Source organism: Colletotrichum siamense (genome assembly GCF_013390195.1).
Source record: "Colletotrichum siamense strain Cg363 chromosome Unknown KSG_Cg363_contig04, whole genome shotgun sequence".
Lineage (NCBI taxonomy): Eukaryota > Fungi > Ascomycota > Sordariomycetes > Glomerellales > Glomerellaceae > Colletotrichum > Colletotrichum siamense.
In genome coordinates, this window is record NW_023501017.1 from 5073309 (window position 1) to 5086672 (window position 13364).

Genomic DNA, 13364 nt, shown 5'->3' on the forward strand with positions numbered 1-13364 from the left:
AAGCAATTATCACATGAATAATGAAAGAATTTCACACTCTCGTGAAAAAGATTTGTAGTATATATATGCAGCGAAAGTAACGAGGAGATAACTGTGTCTATCACCACCAATTGCTATGTACGGTCCAACCCGTCTTTCAACTTCCCCTGCCTACTCTTTATGAGCAGTTGCGTATTTCGCAAGCAGCCACATCGCCTACCTCATAAGGCGATTGCCACAATTGAACAATTCAAGATTCAATGCGATTACTCAGGCTTGCGGATCCAGACGAGGAGATCCCCGTTGCCGTACGCAAACTCAGAACCCTGGACAGTGTTGTCCTTCAGAGTGCACGCGTCCATGATATAGCCAGCACCACGGGCGACATCATTGCTAAATCAGGGGCAAACACCGTCAGCATATCTCTCCTTATTCAACCAAAATGCTACTCGACTCGGGCCAAACATAGGAATTCTTAGGGGTTTTGAGAGTGCAGGGGAGGAAGGATCCTACCAGGAAGAGGCTGCGGGAATGCTGCCCGAAGTGACGCCCGTGATCTGCGCATTGCCGATGGTGCAGAAGTGGCTCTTCGCGTTGGAGACAACGCACGATGTGCTGCCGAGGCCGGCGAGGTAGTTGATGCACGAAACGGCGTCGGCGACCTATTATCAATCCAAAGAGTCAGTCATGTGACCGCTTCAGTATTTCCAGAGGGCATCGCGAAGAACCGTACCGAAGCCTGAGTGCCGGCGATGGTGTTGCAGGTGGCACGCTTGCGAACCCGGCCGTAGTCCCAGTCAGGGGAAGCTGCCTCAGGGACCTCGTCACGCTTGCCGTAATCCCATTCCGGGGTAGCTCCTTCAGTGACATCGTCACGCTTGCCGTAGTCCCAGTCCGGGGTAGCTGCCTCAGCGGCATCTTCACGCTTGCGAGCGCGGCCATAGTCCCAGTCCGGAGTGGCAGCTGCCTCAGTGACATCGTCAAGCTTGCCGTAATCCCACTCCGGGGAAGCTCCTTCAGTGACATCGTCACGCTTGCGAGCGCGGCCATAGTCCCAATCCAAGGCAGCCGCCTCGGAGGCGTTGACGGACTTGTAGTACGCCTCGACCGCCTCCTCGGGCGTGAGGTTGTCGCCGTGCGGGTTGGCGATGATGCCGTCGACCCACTTGGCGAAGGAGAAGATCTCGGGGGCCGGAGTTGCGGCGGGTGCGGCGGCAGCGAGGGGGGCCACAGCGGCCAGGGTGGCGACGGCGCCGAGGACGAAGTTGACCATTGTGGAATTATAGATTGGAGGCATGTGGTTGTGGACTTGACTGGCCTGAGCTGCTGAGGACTGGAGTGAGGAAAGGAAGTGTGATGGATGATGGTCTCGAGCTGCTTTATATATGAGATGGCCTCGTTGTGGAGGACTAAGACTTCAATTTTCGCAACTGGATATTGTAAGTACTTGCCCACAAAGTATTATCTCCGCAAGAGGTCAGCATCAAAGTCCTATGTTGAACATCGCCCGACCTGTGAGAGGATACACAGTAGGTGAATCCGGTAGGAGCACTTCGCCCAGTAACACGACCGCAGTATAAACACCAAAGTTCCATACTCAACGTACCGTATCCATCTTCAGATCCTGTCCCCAGCGACTAGATCTCACCGCGGCGGCCGGGCGGCCGACCTCGCCCTTACAAAGCAGCAAGCGGTCAACCGCTGTAAGAACTAGCGAAGTCGTGACGAACCTCCGAGCCAGATGACGGACCCCGCCAAACAAGGCTCACGATCACCTAAGGGAACCACCTCATTCGTTTCCCCCCAGCCCCGTAAGGCTAGCAGGGTCCCGAGGCCCAGATCGTGCCTGTTACGGAAGCACGATGCAGGTCTGACGCGGCACCGTGGATGACTGTGTTGCCGTTCCAGGGGTTCTCTGAGCCGCTTTCGCCAGTCACAAGCGAGAAAAAAGCTTGAACCAAAGGTCCAAAAATGACTTGCTTGTTAGGGCCCAGCGCGAGCCAGTTTTTATATTGAAAAGCGGGACCGGGCCGAGAGCCAAGTGGCAACGTTGGTGTATCGGTGCCGTCTTGCAAGTGTCAAGCCACCTCGGCAAGGTCTCGACTAAATGGAGCCTCCAGTATACGTTCCTCAGAGTCAGAATAGTATGTCGAACAGCGTGTCAGCCTGATTTCAAAGTCCCACGCTGGCCGTACTCCAGGCTAATGGCTGAAGAGGCGTTCTGCCGCAGAAGCCCATCACCTTTGCGATCCGCTGGAACTCCAAAAGCCATCTTGCCTATCAAAAGTCCCATTCGGCAAAATCTAGACCAAGGCTAGATTTAACTCCTCCGCTAATCAAACCAAGCAACCATCCCATAGGTAGTTATGAGAGCAATTTGTAAATCCAGTGAGTAAGCAAGTATGGTAAGCACTTTGGTGTGCTAAAATACAGTATGCGGTATACTCCGGATCAAATAGTCAGGATGTACTCTTACCGGGGCCGCTAGCTCAACTCCATACTGTGGCGGCCGATCCCTGTAACAGACCCCACGATGCGATCGTGCTAAGGACCCTCTGCCCTTGAGAATGGAGGCCTAGTCGGAGGCGGCCGATCCTTGTTTTATATCGAAAGAGTTGCCGACGTTCGGAGGTGCGCAACTACCTGTCGCTAGTCTTATTGCGCAAAAAAGGCATATAAGAACAAGACCTCAGAGATGAAAGCCGAAGAAATAAGTATCAAAGACTCATTTGCCGCCTCCCCTCTCTCTTTATTTCTCTCGCACACTCCTTCAACCCAACCGTTGGAGTTAGAGAACTCCCAAAGTTATACTCACCACTGAGGCTTGCCGGTGTTTCTAACCGTCTCAAATGTTCGTGACATTTCAAGATGCTCTCACCGCGGCCAAGAGTCGGGGCGCCGAGGCCGAAGGTCAACATCCTCATAGTTTCCATCATTGCAGTGCGGGAATGAAAGCAGGAGTTGGCATCTATCCCCGATGGGAGAACCTGTATATACTTGACCTAGGTGATCATCCATGCGTGCAGGACACGGAGGCAGAGTCTCCAAATCGCCTCTTTCGGAAGAACGAGCACCCGAAATCTACACTCGCTGGCCTCAATCTCCCCAACTACGGCAGCGGGCGAACGAAGATGATGGCAATCCCCAGTTGATCACAGCAACTCGTGCACCCGCTCCAAAAGCCTACCTACACAGAGCAGCCGATGCTACTTGCAAGCCAATGAATATAGAACAATTGCAAACAACCAACTGCAATAACGCACCAAGCCCGCTTGCTGAAACCCAACAAAAGTACGTGGATAGAGAAGCACTGACCAGATGAACGTGACCTAGTCATCTGATCACTGACTTCTGACGAGTCCAATCGCGGGGTGGTTCAACACGGGTGCTGGCCCTCCCTTCTCGGGACCGAGAGCCCTCGGACGTCTCCTCTCTTTTCAAGAATATCTGTGCGCGGCGTAATCAATTCAACAATGGCATTATCGAGGATTCGAACTATGTAACAAACGCTCAGGTGTAGATGCTACATGTGAGTGGATGCAGATGCTGTTATGCAGACGTGTCGTCTCGCAGGATTGCATGGGGAGCTGTGAGACATCACGCATGCCATGTTGGCAGGTCAAATGCGATTAGACCAGTCTGGGCATTGGTTGTTCACTAGCACGAGATTTCAAAGTCTCGGTAGGTTGATGAAACAGTGCGTTACGCTGTATTGGATATCTGCCAAGTGAAAAGTAAGGACAAAACTGTAGCAACCTAACTTACACACTCCATATTAATGAAGCCCATGGCTCCAATCATCTCATGTACTGTCTTCGCTGTCGTTAGTAATCTCTATCCTTGGTATCGTCCCATCGAATATTTCATCGCTTTCCAGAGCGCCTAAGCCAAGCCATCCTCTAAGGGCGTCAATGGCCTTGTGATACTCCACCATGACACTCTCTTTTGGTGTAAATGGTGGCGGCTTATCCCATGCATGCTTTTCTGTGTCGACCACGCGAGTGCTGATCCGGCCTCCACGGGTCTGAACCCTTTCAGCAAACTTCTGTCCCTCCAATAGCAGCATATCGTATTCGCACATGCATAGGTGGATGGGTGGGAGCCGGTCTATCATCTCGTCTGTCATCAGTCCCGGGGAAAGCCGCGGATCGTCGCGCTCAGACCTGGGCCGAGGAGGGTAGACATAGGATGCGTCAAAGAGATCGGTCATGCCCTTTGGCAGAGTCATGTCTGGCCTGCCACATGTCTCGCGCTTCATTGGCCTCGTGATTGTCCAATCGAGGAGCGGATAGAAGAGCACGATCCCGGAAATTTCGGGGACCGGGAATTTAAGCTCATAACCCCACCTCTCTGGCTCTTGCAGGAGGTTCCAACTGGCGAGGGCCAACGTGCCTCCGGCCGAAAAGCCCGACACGAAGACTTTGGATTTGTCGAGGAGGAACTCATCTGCACGTGCAACGATCTGCAAGATGGAGTCGGCAGCATCCTCCACCGGGGTAGGGAAGGGATAGCCCGGAGCCAGGCGGTAGCTGACGGAGAAGACGACGGCGTTGAGTGCCGAAGCTACGGCGCCGGCCCATCGGGCGTCATCGGTTCCTTGTCCCAGGATGAAGCCTCCGCCATGAAAGTTGACGACGGCAGGGAAGTTCCCGGTGGGCTTGCCAGCCTTGGTGTGAGGAGGAAGGTAGACATCGACCCTGATCTTCTCTGGACCAGACCATTCTGACAATGTCGAGTCTAGCCAGATGACCCTATTTGCAGCGGGAGGAACGGGAGCGGACAGGTTCTGCAGCCCGAAGGCAAAGGCGGCCCCGGAGCGCAGTGCGACCGCGTTGGCGGTCAGGCGCCAACGAGCGATGTTCTCCAGTGGATTTTCATATTCACCGTCGGGAGTACCGGCTCTGCTGGTAGCGGCGCTATTGACCTTACTGTTGGCCTTGCTCCCGTTCTTGCTGCCGTTCTTGCTAGACTTGGACAGGTTCGATATGTTGGAGACGGTGCGGGTGAGCCTGTTGGACTTCATTGGGATGCGGAATGCGCGGAAGCGGTGCAGCTGCAGGTGACGGGCTGGTGGCCGGTGGGTGCTGAGAAATTCGGACTATCGGACGCAAATCAAAAGAACATTGTCGAACGACGGATGCGGTGAGGCCAATGGGGGCCGCTGTCGTCCGGGTGCGACGGAAACAGAGGACGATTGATAATGGATGGGAGGAGTGAGAAGGAGGGAAGATGGAGACGGGTTGACAAATCAAGAGCTCGATAGGAAGCTTTTGGTGGCACCCGGAGAGGTAAAAGGTCGGCGGGCTACTGGCGGCTCCGGGCTGGTGGTGGAGGTTGGGCGTCAGGTGTCGTTGACGTTGAAAGTTGGTTGGACTTGGCGGAGGTGCCCTGCGGCAGCCGGGACAGCCTTGGCAGATGAGATCGGGGTCTCTTATTCGAGTTGGAGGGGAGGATCAGCCTGGCGAGGTAGCCTGTTTGGGCGTTGAGGGTGTTGATGTCGGCACGTCGAGCCTTTAGTGTGCGGCACAAAAGCGTGTTGGATGCGTCGTGGTATTGAATAGCTGCGGCTTGTCTAGAGACGAAAACCTGCCAGCCTGAGACGAGATGGTGGCTAGAGCAGTGTCGGGGTGTTGCAATGACAACAGCAACAGCGGTAGCAGGAAAACGGCGCGGCGGATGAGCTGGAAGAGCGACTGTCGACCTGGTTCGAGAATGTGACTCGATGGGAAGGTGGCAGACGTGGCTAGACAGCGACGGGGTTCGACGGGTGCCGGCGATCTGACGTCAGTAGAGGCTCACCAGGTGCAGCAGAGGGCAGGTGTGGGGCCGTACCTTCCGGGATGTGATCGGAGCTACCTGCGGGATGCAGATGTCGCGGTTTCCAGACGATGCCAGAAGACGGGAAGCAGCGGAGACGACCTTGCCTTCCACCACACTACCAGCAGACTAGAGTGTAAGGTGTGAGGTATCAGGGATCTGCCCCGGAGCAAACGGTCCTCGACTGGCCGCTGCAATATGATATCAGCCAGTCATGAGTGTGGTCTCGCCGTCCGTGACCTTCCCTTGCCCCTTCCACCTTCCCCGGCCCTTTGCTGTTTCCTCTCTTCCCGTGTCTCTGGCGGTACGTACCACAGTGCACGTACCATGCCCCACACCAAATGACGCTGCACTGACACCACATGGTCGCCGCGGCAGGAAGGCGAGGAAACTTCTTACTCTAAAAAAAAAAAAAGAGAGTAAGGAAGTCACGACGTGAGTTGACCACCGGGGGCCACCGCCCAGTGATGTCCGATGCACCTGCGATCGATCCATTGCTCCTGCCTTTCTCCGTTGCTTTCGGCAAACTTTTTTCGACTCGTGCCTGCCCTGTCCGCAACGGCACAATAGAGGTAGAGGTAAGGTAGGGCAGGTACTCCTTCCCGCAGGTACCGTGTACTTCGTCGCTGCCCTTGGCGCCCTGACGTATTTTCACCACCCGAACGTCAGTCTGGAACATGCCCGCCCTGCCGTCCTGCCGTGTAAGCGTCTTGGTCGCCGCCTGGAACCAAGACTTGCGCGGTCTGAAGTCGCGGCTGCTTGATCATGGCCAAGTCACACGTACCTGATGCCCAATGTAAAGGGCTGAAGCTCTGGACGGGTATTGCAGGTAGCAACAGCGTTCCTCCCGGGCGGAGAGCCTTGTCCGCCGCGGACTCTGATGTGCGCCGAGTGCCCTCATCATGACTATTGTCGGTGTCCTTCTTGTCCATGCCACCCTTTTTATTTTTGTCATCCACCCTCCCCAGCTCCCGTCCCTTCTGCTTCTTGCTCATTCGTCCTCAAAGCCCCGTGTGTCCAGACTGGTACCTGCAGTGATCTACCCATATATCCCCTCCTCCCCCAAAATCTGTCTTGGCTTTCCTCACGACGTATTCTTCCTGATACCCGTTGCCGAGAAACCAACAGCATCTATACACACCTCACACCCGACATTCGCCAAGGGGCGGCGACAGTGACACACCAACATCAATATGATGGAATCAGAGACCCCGAGGGCACCGCCCTCAACGAACCCCCTGGCGCGTATTGCGCACAGGTTGTCGATGAAAAGCAACTCGGACCAGTCCACCCCGTCCACCACCAAGACAACCGTATACGAGAAGCAGACGCCGAGGTCGAGTAAGACTAGTCAATCGAGTGGTTCAAGCAAGTCTAGCTACGGAAGAAGCCCGACGAGGAGTGGCGAGCTGAAGAGGATGGAACGGGGCCAGAAGCAGGAGCGTCGGGAGCAGCTGGAGCGAGAGCTGGAAGAGCGCAGGAGGCGAGAATACGAGGAGGCTCGCAAGATCGAAGATGACGAGACGAAAGCCCGCTACGGCGAGGGAAGCGAGGAAAACTACCCAACCGAACTCAACACCATCGCCGAGGTGGGCCAACTAGGTGTTGGTTCCAAAGTCACCTTCCGCGCCCGAATCCACACACAGCGCAACATCTCCAAGCACCTCGACTTTATTCTGTTCCGCGATCAGACCGACACCATCCAGGGAGTACTGCATGACGTGACGCCAAACATGGTGAAGTGGGTGCAACGGCTGCACCCGGAGTCCATCGTCCAGGTTTCCGGTTCTCTGAAGAAGCCCGTCGAGGATGTCAAGTCAGCGTATCACCATGATGTTGAGGTCGACATCTACTCCATCCATCTACTCAACCCCGCGCAGGCGCCTCCTTTCAGTAATTACCAACCGCCTGAGAGCATGAACAACAGGCTTAACAACCGCGTCCTCGACCTGCGACATCCCTCCAACCAAGCCCTCTTCCGTGTCCGTGCCATGATCACACGCAAGTTCCGCGAAACCCTCGACAACAATGGCTTCATTGAGATTCAAACACCCAAACTGCAGCCAGCTGCTACAGAAAGCGGCGCTGAAGTCTTCAAGCTCAACTACTTTGGCCGTCGCGCTTTTCTGGCCCAGAGCCCCCAATTGGCCAAGCAGATGGCCATTTCAGCCGACTTTGGCAAGGTCTACGAGGTATGCACCGCATTGAATGACACTTTGGATGAACCATTACTGACACCCGCAGGTTGGCCCTGTCTTCCGTGCCGAGAACTCCAACACCCACCGCCACTTGACAGAGTACACTGGCCTCGACATCGAAATGAAGATTCATAAGCATTACCACGAGCTGCTAAAGGTTCTCGACCAGGTTCTTAAGAACATTTTTACGGCAGTGCACACCATGCCTGAGCTTAAAATTATCCGGGAGAGGTGGCCGAGTGAAGATCTCGTCTGGCTTGAGGAGACTCCCATCATCCCCTTCCCCGAGGGCCTCCAGATGCTGCGCGATGACGGCCGAGACGTCGCCGATGAAGACCTTTCAACTCGAGACGAGATCAGACTCGGAGAGCTAGTGAAGGAAAAGTACAAAACCGACTATTACATACTCGACAAATTTCCCGCCAACGCCCGTCCATTCTATACTCATAAAGCCGAGGACCCCTTCTGGACAAACTCTTTCGATATCTTCGTCCGAGGCCAGGAAATTTGCACTGGCGGCCAACGCATCAATAACCCGAAGGAACTGCGAAAGAGCATGGCCGAGAATGGAATCTCGGAAGATGAAATGTCTGAGTATCTCGAGGCATTCGACCTGGGCGCTCCCCAACACGGTGGTGCAGGTCTTGGTCTCGACCGCATCGTTTTCCTCCTTCTCAACTTGGGTGATATTCGATACGGCTCACTCTTCTACCGCGACCCTAAGTCCCTACCTCAACGCTCCTTCAACCTCCCCCACCCCAACGCAGACACCACCAAAATCTGGGCAGGCAGAGAAATGCCAGCTCTCGAAGAACTCATCGCTAACTACGGTGACGCCACCAACACATCCTGGCTGGACGAGCGCTTTGAGTTATGGCGCCATAGCAGCGGTGCGGCCGTCGGCTACGTCAAGCAAGGCAAGTTCGCCATGATCACTGGCGATCCGCTCTGCGACCGCGGCCAATACGAGGAAGTCATTCCTGCCTTTGTCGAATTCGTAACGAAGGAGCTCAAGCTCACGCCCGTGTGGATGCTTGTCTCCAACAAAGTCCAGGAAATTCTCGGCCGGCGCATCGGCTGGCGAACCATGTCTTGCACCGAAGAGCAACGCGCCGATGCCGACCAGCACACCGCCCCGGATAACCGCCTTGCCCGTCGCGTCAAACGTGAGGGTATCAAGATTCACGAGGTAAAGCCCAACGAAGACTTCATCAGCCGCGCCGACAAGTCCATCGCCGCATGGAAAGAGAAGCGCAAGGAGAAGAAGCAAGTCCACATGACGGAGATCCGCCCATGGATCGATCAGTCACACCGCCGCTACTTCTCGGCCGAAAAGGACGGCGAGGTCCTTTGCATGGTCGTACTCGCGCAGCTCGCGCCGCGGTACGGCTGGCAGGTGAAGTGGGCTCTCGACTTCCCAAACGCCCCGCACGGCACCATCGAGGTCCTCATTGAGTACGCCCTCTCATGTATCTCGGGCCCCGTCACCTTTGGCGCCGGCGTCAGCGAGCGATTTGTCCCAGGGCAACACTTGCACGGCGCCCGGGCTAAGTTCCTCAGCAAAACGTACGCGGCCATCGTCAAGAGTCTCGGGCTTGGTAGGAAGGCCGAGTTCAGGGACAAGTTTGGCGTTCTCGGTGAGCAGGTGTACATCTGCTATCCACGCCGCGGCGTTACCCTGTTTGATTTGAAGGAGATTGTCAAGTTCTTCATGGACCAGGACGACTCGTGAACTTGATGTTCAGATGCGACTGTGAGCACGGCGCAAGGCGGGCGTAGGAGTTTTTGGTTTCTTATTAGTAGGGCTTTCCTACAATTCTTCATACCAGCACGCTCACGCATGTACGACAACAGTGATACCTTCATCTGTAGCCCTTTTTTCCTCCCTAGATTATTTGATACCAGCGTAGAACGCAATCTTCTTTGTCACACACATTGGCTCTAGGAATAAACTCAATTCTCTACTTAGTATTCTTCAACTCCCTCGCGACTAAGTTTGTGCTGGGAGTGTAGTACACGATTGACTGTTAGTGAATGGTACAGCCTGTTGGGATTAAAGCCGACCGGACCATACTCCGACAACTAAAAAGTTAGTTGCAAAATATTGTTATCCGAGTAGAATTAGAGAAAACCAGACGTTTCTACTGGTTTAAAATAGTACACTCCAAAGATCAGTCGATGGAACAGTTACGATAATTCTTTTTTCCATAACTACCAGTCTCACTACCTCGCATCCACCAGTCATCATCAATCATCATGAGTCTAACCGATTCAAACAAAAGCCACTGAGATATCCCGTATTCATCAACCACCCAAAGGTACCATCGGTGACAACCTAACTGTGAGACAGAACAAAACTCCTAGCAGTGCATATGAAGGGAGTGACATGTATTGAGGGAGGGATTTAGGGATAATAGTAATAAGGGAAGGTGACCAATACATCAAGCCGTGTCTACGCTTGAAACCTCCATGCGAAAGACGGCCCGTTTTCTACAAACGCCGGTAGTTGACATTGCTCTACTTGGACGAGGTCGCGATGTACTTCTCGAGATGCTCCCAGCACTCGGGGTGGCCCAGCGCGCTGACCCACACGTTACCCGACAGGTCCTTGCCGAGGATGGTGAACACGTTCCTGCTGAGCACGCTGCGGGTGCGCGCGAGGGAGTGGTGGTACGACAGCTTCCCCGGAGGCGGCTTCTTCGCGGCGAGCTCGGATGAGACCTCAGTGGCGGTCGCTTCCGCAGCGGCCTTTTCCGGGTCTTGCGGTGCGGTGGCGGTGATCTCGCCGTCCGCGGAGGTGGCAGAGTGTCTGTTGGCAGCAGCAGCGGCGGCAGGGTCAACGCGGGGAACGACGGCGGGCGCAAAGTCGATGCACTCGAAGAACTTGCACCGGCTCCAGTTGGTGAAGATGATGAGCATAGAGTCCGGCTTGCCGTAGACGGGCTGGTCGCCGCAACGGCCTGCCTCGCGAAGGCGACGCATGAATGCCATGATCTGGGACGGGGTGGTTTGGGTCTGGATGTCGTAGCGGAAGCATTTTGCGACGTAGCCGAGCGGAGCCTTGACAACTTCCGCCGACGACAGGATGGTCCAGGTGCCGAGTGCGAAATTTTGGACGTAGTGCTTTCCTGGGGCGAAGACAGACTTGAGGCGACCGGTGATGTCGACGGCGTTGAGGACGGTAACAGAGCGCTTGCCGCCGCGGGCGGTGCAGACCATACGGGTCCACCACGCGGTGAGCACGTCACCCTCGGAGACGAAGGGGGCTTCTTCTTCTGCGCCGAGAGCGCCCTTTTCGTCCATCGCGTGCAGGTCGGCCATGGCGCGGGCACGAAGGTCTGAGACGAATTTTGGGGGGAGACAGAGGACCTTTGACTCGATTTCTGGACGGCGCCACATATCCCAGAGGAAGCGGATGTTGAAGCGCAGGTGGCGGAGACCTTTCAGCTGGCGGGGGTCGAGGAGGAAGGGCTCCTTGTCTGGGTCAGATTGGACGCCGACGTCCTCAAGAATGTCCTCTCGGGCACCGCAGAGGGCAGGGACCTCGGCTTCGCGGCCGGCCATGACGAGGGACCAGTTTGTAACGAGAGATTGCATGCCGGCGGCGCCGAAGAGAACGTGTGAAAAGAGAAGGCCGACGACGGTTGCGTCTGTGAAGGAGATGACGTGCAGGTGGATCTGGGGTTCATCAGAAGTGAGGAGATCTTCGAGGGTCATGGGCGCGCCGGGGCGGGCACCGAGAGTGTAGAAGTTTACCACACCGGGCTGTATTGAGGGGACTGAGGTTGATTTGGGGAGGTGCTTTGCGTTAGGGTGGTCTGCGATGGGAAAGTCGTGAACATCGTGGGAAAAGCGGATGGCAGGTCGTTCCGGGGTGAAGCATTCAGGTACGTGAAGTTCGAGCTTGTCGTCAGGCTAGAAGAGGTATGTTAGCCTTTGTGTGCGTTTTGGGTTAAGTTAAGGCGAGGGTATCGTGTAAGTGGGTGTGCGGGGGAGCAAGGGGTAGAGGGGAGCTTACGCTGAGCCTCATGCGACCGCCCAACTTCTTCCAGTCTCCGATTTCAAGTAACCGCGACAGCGAGCTCTGGAGCTTGTCGGCGTCGAGGACGTCGTCGAAACGAAGGGTCCAGTTCAGGAGCATGCCACGGAATGGCTTGGTGTCGTCAAAGAAATGGACGGGGTAGACATCGTCGGTGGGGACCTTTGGCGGTTGAACCACCTTTGGCTTGCTGCGCTTGAAGATGGTGCGTAGGACCTCCATGTTTGCCTTTTTCTTGTGGAAGTCGTCGAGAAAAGAGAGAAATGAAACGAAGGATCCGCGGTAGATCTCGCTGGATTGGCTACCCAGGTGCTCTAGCTCTGAAAAGCGAGAAGTTTTCCGGCCGCAGGCCGTTGACCGCGAAAGGAGGATTAGAGAGAGCAAAGAGACGGGAATCAATCCAGCCGTCAGGTATCGTTGTAAAGCAAACCACACAAACAGGAAAAGAAAGAGAGAGAGGGCAAATGTCAAATTTGGCTGGCTCCTTTCCCTAAAAGCCCGTCCATTGTGTCGTCTCCGGACCGTCGTTCGGATGGCCAGCTTATATTCCTCCCAGCTCATTCATGCTCGAGATGGCATCCGGTGATGGCATGGGAGAAATCCGGCCCAGGTCCATGGCAGCTAGGCAGAGCGGTCGACATTGACAGTATGCAGGGCCAGCAGCAACTACTGCTGTCACGGAGGTTTCCTGTAGGTTTGAAGCACGAAGCACGGTCTGATACTTCATACCGCATGCCTCCCGTTCGAAAATGGTTCATTGCGCCTGCTGGCTGCAGCACCGAGAAACAACCTTTGTCGAGCAAAGCATGTGCGTTTGGGTACCAAGACCAACCATAAACCACCAAGAACAGCCGAGCGAGGAGGGCGTGCCCCCTTGAAGTATAAGTTGTATTGGCCTGCAGCTAGTCGCGCCAACTGATGCGAGCTGTGATGTATTCCCCATCCGTTCTCGAGCTGGCAGTGTCTCTCTTTTGCTTCTAGCCTTGGTCTTTTTTGACGGCGAAGCTGGCTGTGGTCTTGCAGCGAGCGAGCGATTGAAGGGGGCCCAGCATCATCCCCTGTCTGTGGTCGTGTTACGAGATTGGTTGACAAACAAGCCCAATGACCGGGATGGAATGGCGAGCTGTTATCGGCGACGCTGCGGGAGGGGACCGACACCTACCTAGACAGGAAATTGGCGGGGAAGAAGACTGAAGCCACCAACACGGAGCCGGCCGAGAGGGGGAGGGGGAGCTAATCGCATGTATCCCGCATTGTGCCCCGCATGAAGAGATAATGGGCCCTTTTGAACTCTCACCTCCCCGATTAAAGCAAAGCGGTCTCGAAGAAAC

General features: G+C 55.3%; 4 protein-coding genes across 4 annotated transcripts; 1 reads left to right on the forward strand and 3 right to left on the reverse strand.

Annotated features, from left to right (window-relative positions):
- Positions 1–245: 245 nt before the first annotated feature.
- Positions 246–1252, reverse strand: CGCS363_v007262 (uncharacterized protein; the record flags this gene model as incomplete). The annotated part of the gene is made up of 3 exons (XM_036639111.1): positions 246–372; positions 493–641; positions 713–1252. 3 exons carry the CDS (start codon positions 1250–1252, stop codon positions 246–248), a joined length of 816 nt encoding a protein of 271 aa, XP_036496288.1.
- A 2529-nt stretch (positions 1253–3781) lies between these two features.
- Positions 3782–5002, reverse strand: MIMI_R526 (putative alpha/beta hydrolase R526; the record flags this gene model as incomplete). Its single annotated transcript, XM_036639112.1, has 1 exon — positions 3782–5002. The coding sequence occupies one exon, from the start codon at positions 5000–5002 to the stop codon at positions 3782–3784; it is 1221 nt and encodes a 406-aa protein (XP_036496287.1).
- A 1987-nt stretch (positions 5003–6989) lies between these two features.
- CGCS363_v007264 (Aspartate--tRNA ligase) lies at positions 6990–9726 on the forward strand (the record flags this gene model as incomplete). The annotated part of the gene is made up of 2 exons (XM_036639113.1): positions 6990–7988; positions 8041–9726. The coding sequence occupies 2 exons, from the start codon at positions 6990–6992 to the stop codon at positions 9724–9726; spliced, it is 2685 nt and encodes an 894-aa protein (XP_036496294.1).
- A 785-nt stretch (positions 9727–10511) lies between these two features.
- BOT5-2 (Acetyltransferase BOT5) lies at positions 10512–12255 on the reverse strand (the record flags this gene model as incomplete). The annotated part of the gene is made up of 2 exons (XM_036639114.1): positions 10512–11909; positions 12013–12255. 2 exons carry the CDS (start codon positions 12253–12255, stop codon positions 10512–10514), a joined length of 1641 nt encoding a protein of 546 aa, XP_036496293.1.
- Positions 12256–13364: the final 1109 nt, after the last annotated feature.